Source organism: Molothrus aeneus, chromosome 1 (assembly GCF_037042795.1).
Source record: "Molothrus aeneus isolate 106 chromosome 1, BPBGC_Maene_1.0, whole genome shotgun sequence".
Taxonomy (NCBI): domain Eukaryota; kingdom Metazoa; phylum Chordata; class Aves; order Passeriformes; family Icteridae; genus Molothrus; species Molothrus aeneus.
The window spans coordinates 87,375,029-87,390,950 of NC_089646.1; the positions used below are offsets into that span (position 1 = coordinate 87,375,029).

At 39.7% G+C, this 15,922-nt stretch overlaps 1 protein-coding gene across 2 annotated transcripts in view; it reads right to left on the minus strand.

Annotated features, from left to right (window-relative positions):
• Positions 1-15,922, minus strand: part of EPB41L4B (erythrocyte membrane protein band 4.1 like 4B) — a 170,138-nt gene that overhangs the window by 42,153 nt on the left and 112,063 nt on the right. For both annotated transcript variants that reach the window (XM_066560253.1, XM_066560245.1), the window contains 2 exons: positions 15,315-15,440; positions 4,197-4,264 (listed from right to left, as the gene is read on the minus strand). In XM_066560253.1, coding sequence (XP_066416350.1) covers positions 4,197-4,264; positions 15,315-15,440 — 194 coding nt within the window. The remainder of the gene's footprint in view (positions 1-4,196; positions 4,265-15,314; positions 15,441-15,922) is intronic.

The following is a 15,922-nucleotide window of genomic DNA, read 5'->3' on the forward strand; positions in this document are numbered from 1 at the left end:
TTGATAAGGATGGATGTGATCACTTCTTCCCTTGTACACTTGGGGTCTAGATCCCAAAAGAAGCACTATTAAAAATCCTAGCAAAATGACTGCCCTAACAAATTCCAAACTAACCCAGTGTTGACACAAACACATTTTTACTACATGCCTTAACAAAGCATGCCTCACCATGTGAAGTGGTGACTGCAAACTAACTGTATCTCTTCTTGATTCAACACAGGCAGTATAAAAAGAAAAAAAAAGAAAAACAAAAGAGTAAAAAAAAGTAAGCAAACACATAAATAACACTTTTTTCCCCCAGGTATTTCTTCCAAAAACCAGTGTTCTCTTCTGCCTTGTCCAAAATGCATACAGCCCAGTTGTATAGTGACTAGTATATAGAGTACATATTACTTTGGTGTTGAAGAAAATGTGTGTGCTTTCAGATCTGTTACAACAGAGTTGTAATAAAGAAAGGTTCGACTCTTCTTCAGAGGACTCCTGTATCTTATCAAGGTAACTCATGGCTCTCCTATTTAACCTGCTGGAGAAATTCCCCTCCTGTTAGCTGCTCTCATTTGACTTTGTTCAGGTGAGAACTCTGTCACATGCAGCCCAGACAGATCCAGCTGAGGCAACCATCCAACTTCCCTGTAGCCAGTGTCCAGATCTGCAGCTCTGTTACAGGTTATCTGCAAAGCAGTAGGGTAACCAAGGGGAATGTACAACTATGTCCCAATTCAGAGTGTAATTGAGGATTAAAGAGGATGTAAGCTAGAATGCTGCAGCATGTATTCAGTTACTGAGTCACCTGCTCTTTCATCATTTAATGTTGGAACCAGCACTTGAAACAGTCTGGGAGGAAAAAGAAAATCCTATCCAGAGGAGGAAAACCTACAGAAAAATGTAGGACTGCTCTCCAGAAGCAGGGAGTGAGAGAGGACTGCAGTCTGCTGTGATCCCATATCCTCCTGCATCCTAATCTGGTGTGTACAGGTTACCTATTAACTGCAAGATCAGGAGACAACCTTGCAATTCCAGCCTCTGCACCAAATGACAGAGCAAATTTAACAAGGCTTCCCCTCTTGAAAGCTGCAAAGTTAGTGCTAGTTCAGCTTCAGCTCTGATTGCCCCTTCCTCATACTTAAAATTACTTACATAAAGAAGTGTTCAGAGTTTGCCAGAAGACACAGAAAACAGGTGGATAAACTGCCTGATACATGACAACTTTTCATAGTACAACATTATCCTGAGGCCATGCCCAAGAAAATTACTGGAGACTGACTTGCAGGAAAAGTGGCTATACCACACAGACATATGAGTAATTACTAGTTGAACCAGAACTAATTCTACAAAGAGCTATAGCAATTGTTAGCCAAATTGAGTCTGTCATGGCAGATGCTAAAATAATTGCTATGGGAGATTACAGGCCATATCCAAGCAGTTAATTCATTAAAAGTATAATATTCAGAATGGCAATGGAGGAGCAGACAAAATGGTAGCAAAGAGAGCACAATTTTTTAATCAAACAAGCACTACTGCCGTCCTCTGTCACCCTCTAGTTCCCTATTAATACAAACAATTCATGCTTCAGTTACTGTTCAAAACTGCATATGTATGCTTACTAGAAAGCCTGAAGGAATTTCCCCGTGTCTTGGGTTTGGAAAAAACAAAGAATTTTGTAGTGTTTTGTACAGTTATCAGTGTGAAAAAGTCATTGTCCCTGCTATAAATCCCTCACATGAAAAGAGTGGAGTATTGTTAAAAAGCTGTGACAGCTACTGCTTTCAACCAGCAAGATATTTCAGCAAACAGAGTCCTCAAAGATTCACAGAGGCGTTGTTTACAGAAATGTCTGCATGAGCACTTGCAGGGAAAAAACATATATTCCATGTGGAAGGTTTTTTTTACCAAGGGTTGTTTTGCTTGTCTCTGCTAAAGAGAAGAGAAAAGCTCCCAGACAATTTGTCTCCCAGTATGAACTAACCCTTGGCTCTACTCAGATGCAATTCCTAGCAGAGCAAAGGCTCATTTACGTCCATCAAATTCCACAAGACAGAGGTTATAGAGAATGTTATTGGCAAATAGATCACATGCTGGCTGGCTGCAGAGGTGCATATAGCCCTGCAGAAAGGGTAGCTGCTTGAAGGAGAAAGAAAATGGTTAGACACTGGATTTATTTTGCATTTTTCTCTGAGTTTTGAATGCAGGCTGTTAAAATTGGTCTATCCCTTAAAACTAGTCTATCCCTGAGCATTGATTACTTGGATATGTGCACCTTCAGGACACAGCAATAAAAGAATACCATTTCATTTGGTACAACTCACTGTAGAGGAAATGATGCTTGACATATCACAGATAAAAATAAATATTAGACAAATATACACCAGAATGCTGCATACCAAGAACTCCAATGAGACTTTTACAATTTTATAAGCTTGGATGTGTGTGAAAGAAAACAGTGAAATTTGCTTTGCAGCCAGGTTACCAACCTTACCTCATGCTGAATAGTACTTTACTAAAAAGCACTTTACAAAGCACACCACACATTTACAGTTCAACATGATGCAGCAGGAGAGAACCTATTCCAAAATGTGGAGTAAAAAGGCTTTTCTACAGATGTTATGCAGAAGTTGAGCAGAAGTGATTAAGGAAAACAAGTCTGTAGCCACAATCCCAGTCACACAGGGATATTCAAATTAGGTCCTCCGGAACTGCTTCTGGAAGTGACAGCAAACAAAGAAAGTGCTGTGCCAGAGACAGCATGGGAAACCCATTTCAATTAAACAAAGAAATAGGTCACTGTGCAATGTATGTGATGAGTTTTCTTAAGAAAGAAAATAATTTCTCAAGAAAGTTTAGTGCAGGTCTAAGAAGAGCAACAGCACAGAAGAAAAATGGGTGAATCTAAATATCAAACAGACTTTACAGCCTCTTGGACAAACAAATGAGAAAATCATGGCCTCTCAGGTGAGACATTTCAGCTCTGCAGGGTATCACAAGATAAGAGACTGGGAAACTGGTAATCAAAGCTGCACTACAAGCAATCCAGGTGCTGCCATGGGAGGCAACAGCATCGCCTCTTGTGTCTCCTCCTGCCTCAGTACCATCAACCATGCCCACCATTCTTCTCTAGGTAGCTGCTTTCATTAAGCAAGCATAGGAACTCTGCTAGCCCATTCTGGTCAGAAAGGAATTTCTGAACAAGGTGGTTTTTGAAGGCTAGTGAAGATTTATCACACTGTAGGGAAAATACAATTTGAAATAAACATTGACAAAATTTTCCCAACTATAAGTGTTAATTTTTGAGTTCAGAATGACTTAATTTTTCAAACAAAATTCATTACGCCCCTCAACTAGATTTTTCTATAAGATGATTGTCTGTTTTCTGTTGCAAGAATCACCACTTAAAATTTATAAAATAAAATCATGAGATGACTAGTGCTCCAGTACATATGTGTATTACATATACATGAACATATAAAAACCAGATACACTGGTGTAACTAGCTGATTAACAGCCATGCTGTAAATCCACAACATTTTTCCCTCAAACTCTCCCCCCAGATTTCAACACTGCAGATGTTCAAAGTGATGGAACTACCAGACACATAGAGGCAGGTGATTTCCAAATTCTCCTGCTGTAACCTCCTCTCTAATCACCTGCTGGAAGACAGCATACTGTGCCACTCAAATCGTCTTTACAATTAACATGCCTCTTCAAAATGGCCACTCCAATGAAGAAAGACTATTATCCTCTATCAACAGAAGAAAAGTACAATCAAAAGTAGTTACTACTGTCTGCAAATGAGCCATTTTTCTGAAGACTGTATACCAAATGCCTCTTCTTCTGTGAAGAAAAGACCTTGCACAAATCAGGAAAATGCAGACACAGGGATATTCCAGTTTGGACACCTACCATTTTTCTGATAGAAAAGTTATGAAAACTGTTTTGTCATTTATTGAAATAGATACACTTAGCCTGATATTTTAAAGCTGAGATTTTATAAATTCTTAAACTATATCTGATATATATGTATAAAATAAGCACTGTTCTGACAGCCACCTTCTCCTCAGGTCATTGCATGGTGAACTTTACACAGCAACCTGGAGATGAGCAAATTGAACTGTAACAACAAGTTGAAATAATGTTTGGAAAATGCCTCATTACATCATATATTAATTTTTTGCTTCCCCTACAGACAAGAAGCAACAGACCTTACATTAGGGTCCTGCAGACTGGAGGTCTTACTGGGATTTACAAAAGAGGTCTCTTCTTTCACAGCCTGTTAAAAGAAGGAGCCAAAGTTTAGTACAACATCCATGCACTTAGGATAATACAACTGTTTATTAAAAAAATATTCCTGTAAGCAGCTCAGAAAACTGCAGCACCCAAAATGCCTACTCTGTCCAGATTTAAAAGACATGATCTTTTTGGGTTTTCATCACCTACAGCTGAGATTCACTGTGATGAGCAACAACGTACAATGGGCAATAGTATAAGGGAAAGAGAGATTGGTACTGGAGGAGAAAGAAAGGAACACTGACATTTATAGCTCCACCAGAAAGCACTTGAGCAGAAATCATACAAAATCTACACAGACAAACATACTGTAATTGAGCTGTCCTTTCAATTGGAGTAGAAGAAATATTTATTCTGAAATAATGATGCCAACTTTTCATTCAGTTTTTGAAAATCTAACTGAAAAATGTGATTCCCTACATATATTCACACTGTATGCACAATTCACAGAAAATCTCACTCACTACCGCTCTCTGCTAAATTACAGAGTCCTGTCTCTCATATGCCATTTTTCTGTCGATTTGAAAATACTAGTATTGAAAAATATCCCCCATGGAAATTGCTTTATTACCTAGGAAATGCCCAATCTGGGCAGGTGTTGATATACTCTTCATATGAGATGCAGTATTCTCAATCCATGTGTAAATGCCAGTGTGAGGACAACACTGCCCCCCACTACAGAAAATACTGACTACAGAGACAAGAGTATTTCCAAATACTCCTCCCCATCAGTCAGGGACTCCTCAGACTGTGACATTTTCACCCTGCTATATGAACAGAGGGGGACTGAAATAGTCCCACAACAGAGTGGTTTTTCAGTGTTCAGTATCTGAACCACAGTAATTTGAGGCCGTAGGTCCAGATCAAATTAAATTAAATGTGTCAGTCTAATCCTCTTAAAATAGGATGAAACAGATTTCTTCAAATCCATCAAATCCAAATCAAAGGATTTTACAGACACATAAAAATATTGTAATGTTACATAAGACCTTCCATTCAATAAAAATTGAAATATTTCGTTTGTGGGTACTCATAAGAAAAGGAAACAAAATCAAATCTGAGTTTCTTCTATACCTTAGTGATGAACTAAAATAAAAATATCAGTAGGGATACTCAGTGCTTGGGGAAATCACCCAAGTGTTGGTTTGTTTTCCCCTTATGCTAGAGGGAACAGAACCCTCACTGCCACTTCCCAGATCATTATTTACCAGATCATCAGCCATGGTGGGAAGGGACTGCTCCAGCTTAATTGTGTACACACAATTAACTGTATGGGCAATTAAACTGGAACCACTGGGAACCTGACAGAAAGTGAACTCTGTTCTGGGTCTCCTCCGGCCCAGGCAAGTAGCTGAAGTGATGGGTTAGAGGGCATTTTGAGACAAGTCCTTTAGTAGGAAGTTCATCCCTTCCTATTAGAATTGTTGAACCTTGTATATTGATACCAAAGCCCCCATGTGCAGAGAGGGGACCCTCTGACCCTCATCAGCAGCTTTATCCCTCTCCTAGGGGGTTAGTTCACAGAGGAAGCTGGTTTTCAGCTAGGTTACTTGGAGGAGAACAGGATCAGCAGCAGCTACTGGAGAAGCTCCATTCCATGTAGTACCCTTACATATTTGGGTTTAATCTCCCTCAGGCAGAGGTTTTCTCAGTCCTGCACAAACACTCCAGAAATTAAGGAATCAGATAAATGTGAGACATTATCCCTACACCACCATCATTGTAACTCAGCTACCAAATGTTTTGCTGCTAAGGTTTTCAGTGAATTAATGTCACATCATAAACCTTTTGGGGATCAGGAGTTCAATTTTAAAATTTTAATAAATAATTTGTAGGTTTAGGCAATTCAGCTCAGCTTTAGAAAACATTTTTACTAGTTTTCTAGTAGCTCTGTCTTGCATAATGTTTATTCAAACTCTATTGATTTCTTGAAAGAAAAAAAGTTTTTAAGGACTTGAGAGAAATCATTGAAAATCATTCTTTGTTGGCATAGATGAGCAGTGGAAGCAATATTTCTTTGTTCTACAGAAATTATAATGCTTTTTATAAAGCTGTTTGGTTTCTGAAATCTGTAAATGTGAATCCAGCTGTCAGAAACCTAATACAAGGTCTCTTCTTCCACACTGATGTCTTAGCAACATTTTATTGTTAAGCCTGTCAAGCTAGCTGCTTATTATGTGTCAAATTGGTTACTTTTTAAAACTACAAATTTTAGTTCATTCCAATTTTCACGAAAGTAATTGATCTGCATTTTAAGATGCACTTGAACACAACAATGGAAAAGAGATTACAGAGATCAAGAACGCAATGCAGGGGTTGTGACTAGCAATGAAATTATTAAAATTCCACCTCCTTAAATGCAATAAGCCATGGATCTCATTAGCCAGCTGAGAGGGCTTCACTATGTTAGAGCCTTCATGGCTTCTCAGCTCTCTGGCTACATTATTTCTCTCTTTTGTCTTCTCTCCATTGGAAGGCTAAGCCTGCATTTCAAGAAGTCATATATTCCTAAGCAGCATGACCAGCATCCTCTATCAATGAGGAATTTCTCTTGGTGTTAATTTTTCTCCGTTATTACTCAGGTTTTAGAGATCAGAAAATACTCCTGAACCCACAACTAAGCACTGCAGACCAGTGAGCAAGTAATCCCACTCTAAACTGTAAGGAGAGAGAGAGCAAGCAAAGAAATGGGGGGGCTTGAACAGCCCCAGGTGATAAGGCCTGTCCTCAGGGTGCCATGGGTGTGCATTGGCAGGTACAGATTTACAAGGATGGGCTCATTCTTCTCACTTTATGCCTTTCCTCCCTAGCTGTGGATGAACAGACACAGGAAAATGTTATAATTGCAACCTCTTCTGCAAAGGGCTGCAGCTGAGAGAAAGTGTACCACCCCTGCTTCACTTGAGGGCTTATTGGCTTTTGGGGTGTTTGTACAAAATGAGGTCAGTAAGTCATCACCTGGTAGCCTGTTGCTTTTATTTTTCTTCTTAACACTGCAAATCACATTCACTGATCACAGAAGGACTTTCTCAGCCTTACTGAAAAGACATGACTGTAGAAGAAGGGTTATGCTTGTAGACAGCCCTTGCAATGTAATTCCCAGATGGTTTGCTGTCATTTGAAAACAAGTGTACCTGCGGGGGCTAGGATTTGGGTTTCCATTGCAGGATGCCTTCCAGCAATGGAGAAAGGGGGTTTAGCCAAGGGTGGCAGGAAGTACCTAGTAGGGAATGTACACACAGAGCTGGGCAGAGGCTCTCACCCACTGAAAGCCCAGCACTGAGCTGTGTAAGAAAGACAGAGGCAGAAGCAAAGCATGAAGCTGCTTATGTCTTAACTAAGGCAGATTCTTCTCTCCCACAGAGGCTGCTACTCTGAGGGAGAGATTTCAGCGCATAACAGACCTGGAAGCCCAATTTATACAGAAGCAGATTAATTTAATAATTACCCAAAGAGAAACAAGCTACTTTTCTGGCTACCAGACTGCAAATAAAATTAAAAGTTTATCCATATAATCCATCCACACAATGCCATTCTGGGTTTTTTTAATCTGCATCAGGCCCAGAGGAAAAGAAAAATCATTAATTTTCTGTTTTCATATGCCATTAACTTTCTGGATGATATTAGAAACCAAGAACTACTTTATCATTTTAAGCATTGCTTTATACTATGACAGGACAAGAAACATGACTGGGCAGCAATGCCATTGTACAGGCTCTCTTCACAGATGATTGCTAAGAAATAGTTTCACCAAAGGATGAAAAGAGGAGAAAAGTATATAAATTTTGTCCACAGCTCCCTGAGCCATCTACCTATGGGCAGCTGGGAGTTCTCAGACTGCTTTTCAGTCAACTCCTGAGCAGTGCTAATCCCTGCTGCTGTCTTGGCAGCCAGGCCCTTTGGAGACTTAGAGAGGGGGTGGATGCTCCAGGGATGCTAAACCAGACTCTGCTGAGCTTTCCAGAGGAGGTGGGAACACTTTCTGGCCCCTGAGAGTAATCCCATGCATAAATTCATAAGCCCTGGTGGCTGGATTTGCCTAGTGAACAGCAGCTCCTTCAATTTTCTTCTGAAGAAAGAGTTAGCCCCAGGGTAATGGAGGACAGAACCTTAAAATGGGAATTCGTTGCACCAAGCATATACCAAGAGGGAAAATACAGTAAAGACAGAACTTTGGGTGCAGACTTCTGTGATTTTTGCCACTGGGGCACTGTGCAAGGCAGTCTGTGCTCTTCATGCCTCAAGCAAGCACCATGGGGAGCTAGTGTCACTGTGTCTCTCCTCCTTCACAAGGGGAATTGCTGCGGCTCTCACCTCTACTGACCCAAAATAGGAGCACCTTGGATAAGCAAAAAAACTGCATGAAGAATCAGATCACTGCAGCCCAGGGGGAGTGCCAGGTTCTCATCTGAGAATGACAAGGGTCTAGAAGGCTCATAGGAAACATATGATGGCCCTTATTTAGCAATTTCACAAAGTTCTCAGTTGCTGAAAGGAAGGGAGAGCAACACAGCTTTCACATGTTTGGAGATCTTCAAAGGTAAGGAAGGAATGACTCTCACCACAGTGGCCTGGAAATACTTCTCTATCTTGGCTCTTTCTGAATCTGTAATGATGGTAAGGAGGCCTGAATCATATTTGATTTTTCAGCTCTTTATCAACAATTTAATCTTTTGTCAGCCATGCCAAATGTTGGCTGATCTCATTAGATAATACAGGCTAAGGAACATGTCATCAGGAAGAATGTTCTGCCAAGGTAAACCTACCTTGGTGATTTAATATGTCAAATGTAACTTCTCAGGCAGAAAAGCATGATGTTTATGTCTCTTGGGAGCAGACTACTCTGGTTTTTTTTCCTCTCTGAATGAGGTATAGCACCATGGGCTATGGTGAGGCTCTTACACATCAAGGCAATTAACAGTACTTGTCTCATCATGTCCTGGCCAACTCTCAGAGAGGAGACAGAGCTGACATACCCACAGCTCTGGGAGTCTTGTGACACCACTGCCACATTTGCCTCCACTATCCCAGGGAATAAACTCAAGATCTCATCAGTTCCCATAATCTGTTTATATACATCTTCACTCCCCTTCTGTACCTCCAGCAAGGCTGCCACAGTTCCTTCCCTGATTTTGAGGTATCATTGCTGACGCTCTTCTAATGAGCTGCCATGTATCATATATTCATCACACACAATCAAAATCTTGTCTTTTTGTACCTGTGGAACCATGAAATTCCTGTAGCCTCACTTTTTAAGTTGAGCAAACCTGTTTCGACGTAGCAACTGAACACAGAGAATTTGAAGCTGAGCCATTTTTAATTCCATTGTTATGAACAATTATAACTGATTCGATGTTGCACTTGCTGCTGTTCCAGCTGAGAGTCCCAGAGCAGTTGCTTCTTTTTACCTAGCCTGAAACTTGACAGTGAGGTTATTGCTCATCCAAGTGGGTGACTAACAGCAACAGCTTTAGCAAGGAAGGCACAGTGTACATAAGGAGCTGTGGAAGCTTCCCCCACAGCCTGAACACCTCAGCTGTGACCTGCTATGCTCACATAATTTCAGTTCTGATCTCTGTGCAAAGACTGTCAAATTGTGCAGTAGCTCAGTGCTGTGAATAAAGACGGATGGAGAGAGGGAGGAAAGGAGGAGAGGGAAGCAAACAGCAACTAATTCATGATGGAAGGAGCCTGAAATGTTGGAAAAGCTGATCCTTTCAGGGTACTTAAGTCAACATCTAGTGAAAGCTGAGAATTCCTCTGGGTATCCAGAAGGATTTGTTTAAGTCCTATAATAAGAAAGATCACATATGATTATAAATCCTCAAGTGTCTTCCCCTCACCTACTCTATTTTCATTCATGACCTGATTAGGGCTTGAATCCAGATCTCCTTAAGTGAATAAAGTTCCAAAGATCCAGCTTACATAAAGACGGGGAATTTTTTCTAGAAATATACGGCAAAATCATCTGGACTTTGAAGATGAGAAGTCCTTACACTTGGCTCATTCCTTAAAGGAGGCAGAACACTAAAAGAGACAAAGAATTGTCAAAAATGTATTCATGACAGACTGGCACTGTGGATCACCTCACTTCTGCACCTTTTCTACCATAAATAATGCATAGATGCCAATCTCATTTACATTGCAGCCATGGCTTGCATCTATTTAGAGAGCACAGGATGACACCGGTATCCTGCATGATCTGAGGACCTGTCCTTTCCTCAAGACAACTCTAAACAGCACAGACAACCTGCACTTACTCACATATTTGCAGAACTTAAGGCAAAACTACATGATATTTGGCCTGTACTTGTTTCTAGGAAAGGGAGAAAAAAGAGAGAGATGGCTATCGACCTGGCCTAAAAATTTGCATGTGTATAGGCTTGTCAAGAAAGTTAGAGTGTGAAAGGAGTTAGAGGACTGAACGTCCCTTTGTTCAGCCTAAATGTCCCTTTGTTTACTGAGAACCAAGGCAAGGGAATCAATGGCTTGAGAACCCAAACCTGGCTGATTGAAGATACCTCTCCCTGGCCAAGAGTTTCCATCGGGGTTGAAAACGGAGAAATAAATGAGATTTTGTATGCTCTTTTGTAAGGACCCTGCAGCTCCAAACCACCTTTTCTCACCACTTTTTTTTTTTTTTCTCAGCGAACAACCCATAATGTAGCTCATAGTAATGTCACGTTTATTTGTCTTCTATAAACTGCACTGCAAAAATGTACCTGCAAAATGAGCTTGGCCTTCCCGTGTCTGCAGACAAGAGGAAGATGTGAGTGATGCAAAAATCAGCTGCAGAAGAAATCTGTGAGAAAAGGGATCCTTCTCTGTGCTAACCTGCTGGACACACATCAACCCAAGGATTCAGGAAAGCCTGGGTAACAGGTACAGAATACAAACACCACTTGTGGATGACAAACTGCTAGAACACTGCCTGCCAAAATAAAAAGCCCTGCTGAGATAGCTGTACATTTGCTCAGGATCCTGTGCTTAATTTTAAGGATAATTAGGATTTGTCCAAAGCCAAAATGGGTAAAAATAACAACTGAAACCTTCAAGTATCTTTCCTTCATCACTTGGGCCATGAACTTTTTGGCAAAAGGGACTCTTTGTTTGATACCAACAAGTTATCTCTGCTCAATCACAGCATTTCAGCACTGACTCATGCAAGCTGCAAAGGGGTTTTAAATGCTAGGGAGAGCTGGTCTTTTGTATTCTGACAGCTCCTTACTGCAGCTTTATAGGAGTACCTCTCAAATGAAGAGCCTGGAATATATGCAAAAAAAAAAAAAATAAAAGACATGTCAGTTGCTTCACAGTGTTTAGGGCTCCCCTGGAGCTTAATTATGTGGGAACTGTGACATGTAGTCTGTCAGCTAAAAGGTGGCAGATCCCTGTGGCACAGTTTGAGAGGTGTGTTGTGAAACATTACTCATTTACTCTCATGCTACAGGTAAGTATGGCATTCTCTGTGCAAGCCACAGGTTCCCACAGCTGCATGTGGGCTCCTCACGTTTCTCATCTGTGGTGCCCATGGCAGTGAGCTCCTAGATCCAGCTTCCAGCATCCCTGTGCACGCTACAGCTTGATTCTACATTTAGATGAGTAGCACATAAACATTCCCATCTTCACCAAATAAAAAAAAAAAAAAACAACCCTCACTCATGTTAGTTTTCTGCTGCTCTATAACTCTAAACCAAAAGCAGAGCTAAGTGATCAGCACCATAACCTTACAAATTTTCTGTCTCTAACTCAGGGCTATAACTATGGGAGATGTATTGTCCCCTAGGAATGTGATAAGCTCTTTGGCACAATTCTGAAATGAAAAAGCACAGAGATCATATTTCAGGATATATTTTCAAATGTCTAGCCACATTTTCCCTGGTTTCATTTTTTAAATCGTAAGCACTGGAATCATTCATTTCTAAGGCTCTCTCTTGTGTTGGTGCCTAGCTGCCATAAAAAAAAAGCAAACTACAAAAAAATTCTGTCCCAACTTATATTATCCATTTGCAAACATTTACTCAGTTCTCTGAATTAACAAGGAACAGCTTCTTCTTCTACTACATGCAGGAGGTGCTTTCATAAACTTGTCACATCCTGATGTTAGTAGCATATGGTATTGAAAATATTCCTACTGCTTGAAGGGAGAGCTGTTACAAATACTTCAAGCAACAGTTTGTTAATTTTGGATGTGATCCTACAGTGCACCAATATTTTTCTCATGCTTTTAAACCTAACCATATAATGAAAATGCCCCATGAAGTTTCAAAAAGAATGAGTTAGACCATAGATTTTTTGGGGCCCTTAGAACATTTCCTTTCAAACACCAATGTGCATAAGACAGAGTGTCTCTTTCTTCTTCCTTTTACAAACTAGAGAAGCAAGTTCTCTTTTTTTCCCCTTCTTTTATTTTTTTATTTTTTGTGCTATCATTAAATATGGGAATAACTGTGCTCTACATGAAGACAAGCTAGACTGTCTTGCTTTACAACTTGAGGAATATAGGCTGTGCCTTAGAGACCCTAGATATACCTCTTGCTCTGGCTGCCTAGTAAATTGAAATATGACAGTACAAAAAAGAAGAGATGAGAAATTGGAGTGTTAAGAATAAGGGCAGAAGGCAAGACTTCTAGGAGATATAATATGGAACTGGCATCAAAAGATAGAATTGGGCAGAGGACAACATCATTAGTCCTCCAGATATACTGAGGAGCAATATATGTCACATGGGGTCAAAGAGGGGCAGGATCACAGCCCTGGGGGAATATATGGTGTAAAGTAGTTGTCTTCCATGAAGAAAATTATTCCTTATCTGCTCCCTTGAAAGGATGCTGTGTCTCTCAGCACTGCAATTCCATCCCAGGTCACTTTTCTCAGAAGATGACTGAACTGCCACTGGGAAATAGCTTAGCTATTGGTATTCAGATAGTTGTCTGGGGGGCTGGGGGCAGGTAAAGAAGATAACTGGGTGGATTTATGGTATCTAATACCCTAAAGGGGTTTGTCAGGTCCTCCTCTAGCAGCTTTCCCTTCTCCCACCTTCTAGAGGATAAATGTTGTGTTTCCACTGGCTCCTTCACCATGACCATTTTTCCTACCTTTTTCTGTGCTTGTGTAGCCACAGCTTCTTATTGTAACAGCTGATCACTGCCTGGGCTCTGCCTGCTTTTTTTGCAATGTATCTGATATTTTATAATTGACAGGAGGGGAGCTCAAGTGCAAAAGAACTCGTCTCTAGTTACATAGGTAATTTTGTGGCTAAGCAGGTAGTTGAATGAGGATTTCTAAGATTAAGGTGACTTCCTATTTTATTGGCTATAAATCTTAAGCCACACTTTGTTAGCAATGAAATTTTCAGGGATTTCAAACTGAATCCTATGCCATTATTTTCCCACAATATATGCTATGGTGCAACAGTCTTCTTTACCCTCCTTCCCCTGAAATAAAATTTTTCTCATTGAGGCCAAATCCACAGATATCTACTTAATCCAATTTGATTTTTAAAGCCTTGTGAAAAACAACACAGGCAAGAAGGAAAAGAGGAATGCTCAATTTGCTGTGAAAATTATTTACCACACAACAACAACTAAAGAATATGGTTATGGCAGAAAAAGCAACCCAGGATGCTTTCTCTTGGAAAGCCTCAGACTGAAAAATTAGGGCAGAGCAGGTCAATTGAGAGATGCATACGTTAAGCACATTTCCTATCTTGCCCTAATAATGTATTCCGAATGCAGCAGCACACACTGCTTTCAGCCTTTAACTAGCCAGTCAAACATGACCATTAAGCATATTCAGAAGGAAATACAAATATGAGAAGTATACCATGACATCCTGTAGAAAAAAATATACAGGAAAAACAGAAGGTAAACCCAAGGGCAGAAATATGCTACATAAAAAACAGTTGATACAACACAGAGTTCAGAGAGGTGAGAGAACTGCTTTAAGCAAAAACAAAAAGACAAAAAAATCACCCAAACAACTCCTTCCTCCTTATGCTGCCAGATTTATGGTTTCTGCTATTGAAATATAAGGCAGTGAGAATAACCAGATTTTGATGCTTACTTAGATCTAGCTAGACCAGATGTAATGTAGCTCTCAAATGAAGGATCTGCCAGGGAACAACAAATACACAAAGCTGATTGTTAACCAAGTCCTTTGCAGGGCAAGCTGACCTGGTACTTTATTGTGAAAAGAAACAAAGCAATGGAAATACCAACATAATTTGTATTCAAAGAGAATAGTGTGCTCCATGATACCACAGGAACTTGGGATAACATTATAAAAATCTTTTTACCTCTATTTTTCTTCCTAAAACTTTGTATTTGGCTTTATTTTTTGGCACCGATGGCATTATCTTTTGTCCACAAATTTCACTTAAGAAGAATCACATATTTTAGGTTTCAACTCTGACTGGGAAAATAACTTTTTACAGTCATGCTATTTAGCATCAGTTTTCAGTTGTATGGCATTATTAAAAGAGTATTTTTGAAACAGGATGTATCTAATGTAAACATTAACCAAGCAGTGAAAATAGAAGCTTAAAATTTAGTTAAAATCACATGAAGAAGTAGGAAAGCGAGAGACTAGCTAATATTTCACACTCAGGTATCTAAAGATCATCCCCTGAAATAAAGGTTGAATTTGGATATATAGATATTATCACTAGAAAAATCTTAAACCCAGTTTCCGTGAGTAGTGGGTAGCCTCAGAAAACTCCAGAGGTTACTCTTTCTAAGCTATAAAGTAACTAAAAGCTAGAGTGACAAAACAGAGTTTTCCTGAGGCCATCTTTCCTATTTTCTCAGCCTCTCCTGGCTGTATTAATCATGCCAGTAAGGATAAATTTCCTACTTCCACCATATCAATCATTTTGAGTTACCTGAAGAAACTGCAGAACAGCTGGAGAACACTATGTCAATGTGCATACTTGACTAAAAATTACACGCTTCCTCAGGAGGAATGATGGGATTTTGGAAAACTGGTGAAAGCTATGCAACAACTAAAAAAGCAGAGTATTAAACTCAGATTACCTGGGCACCTACTCTAAAAGCAGCTTCCACTTGAGCTTTGAGGATGTTGCACTTCAAATGGTCAGGTACAGATGAAGGTGACACTGGGGCATGAAGAGTCTTTTCTGATACCTTCTTGTCTTCAGCCTGCATTTATTAAAAAAGCAGTGACATACATTAGAAAGATAAGTTCATAAAATTATCAAAGGTTAAATTTTTACTTAATAATAATTTAATAATTTATGGCTTAATAATTTAACTTAATTATAACTTAATAATTACTTGTAATAACTTGATTTAGCAACACTGGCTAAAACTTCCATATTCATACTCTGAAAGATACATCTTAGAAGATTTCGAAATATTTAATGACTTGATACTATGTTCAAGACAAGAATAACCCCAGGGAAGCCTAAGTAATAGAAGCAAGAAAATGATGTGGAATGAAGATACATTAAAAAAGCCCAGCCAGGCCCTGGAGTGGTTGTGCAAACCTGTGATCACACCAAGGAAACAAAACATTGTCTCAAAATATCCCACAGAAGGCAGAAGAGCAAACAGCACAATTATAGTGAACACTGGCTTTTTACACCACCCTTAAAATGCAAAGCTTTGCCAGGTTAACCAGA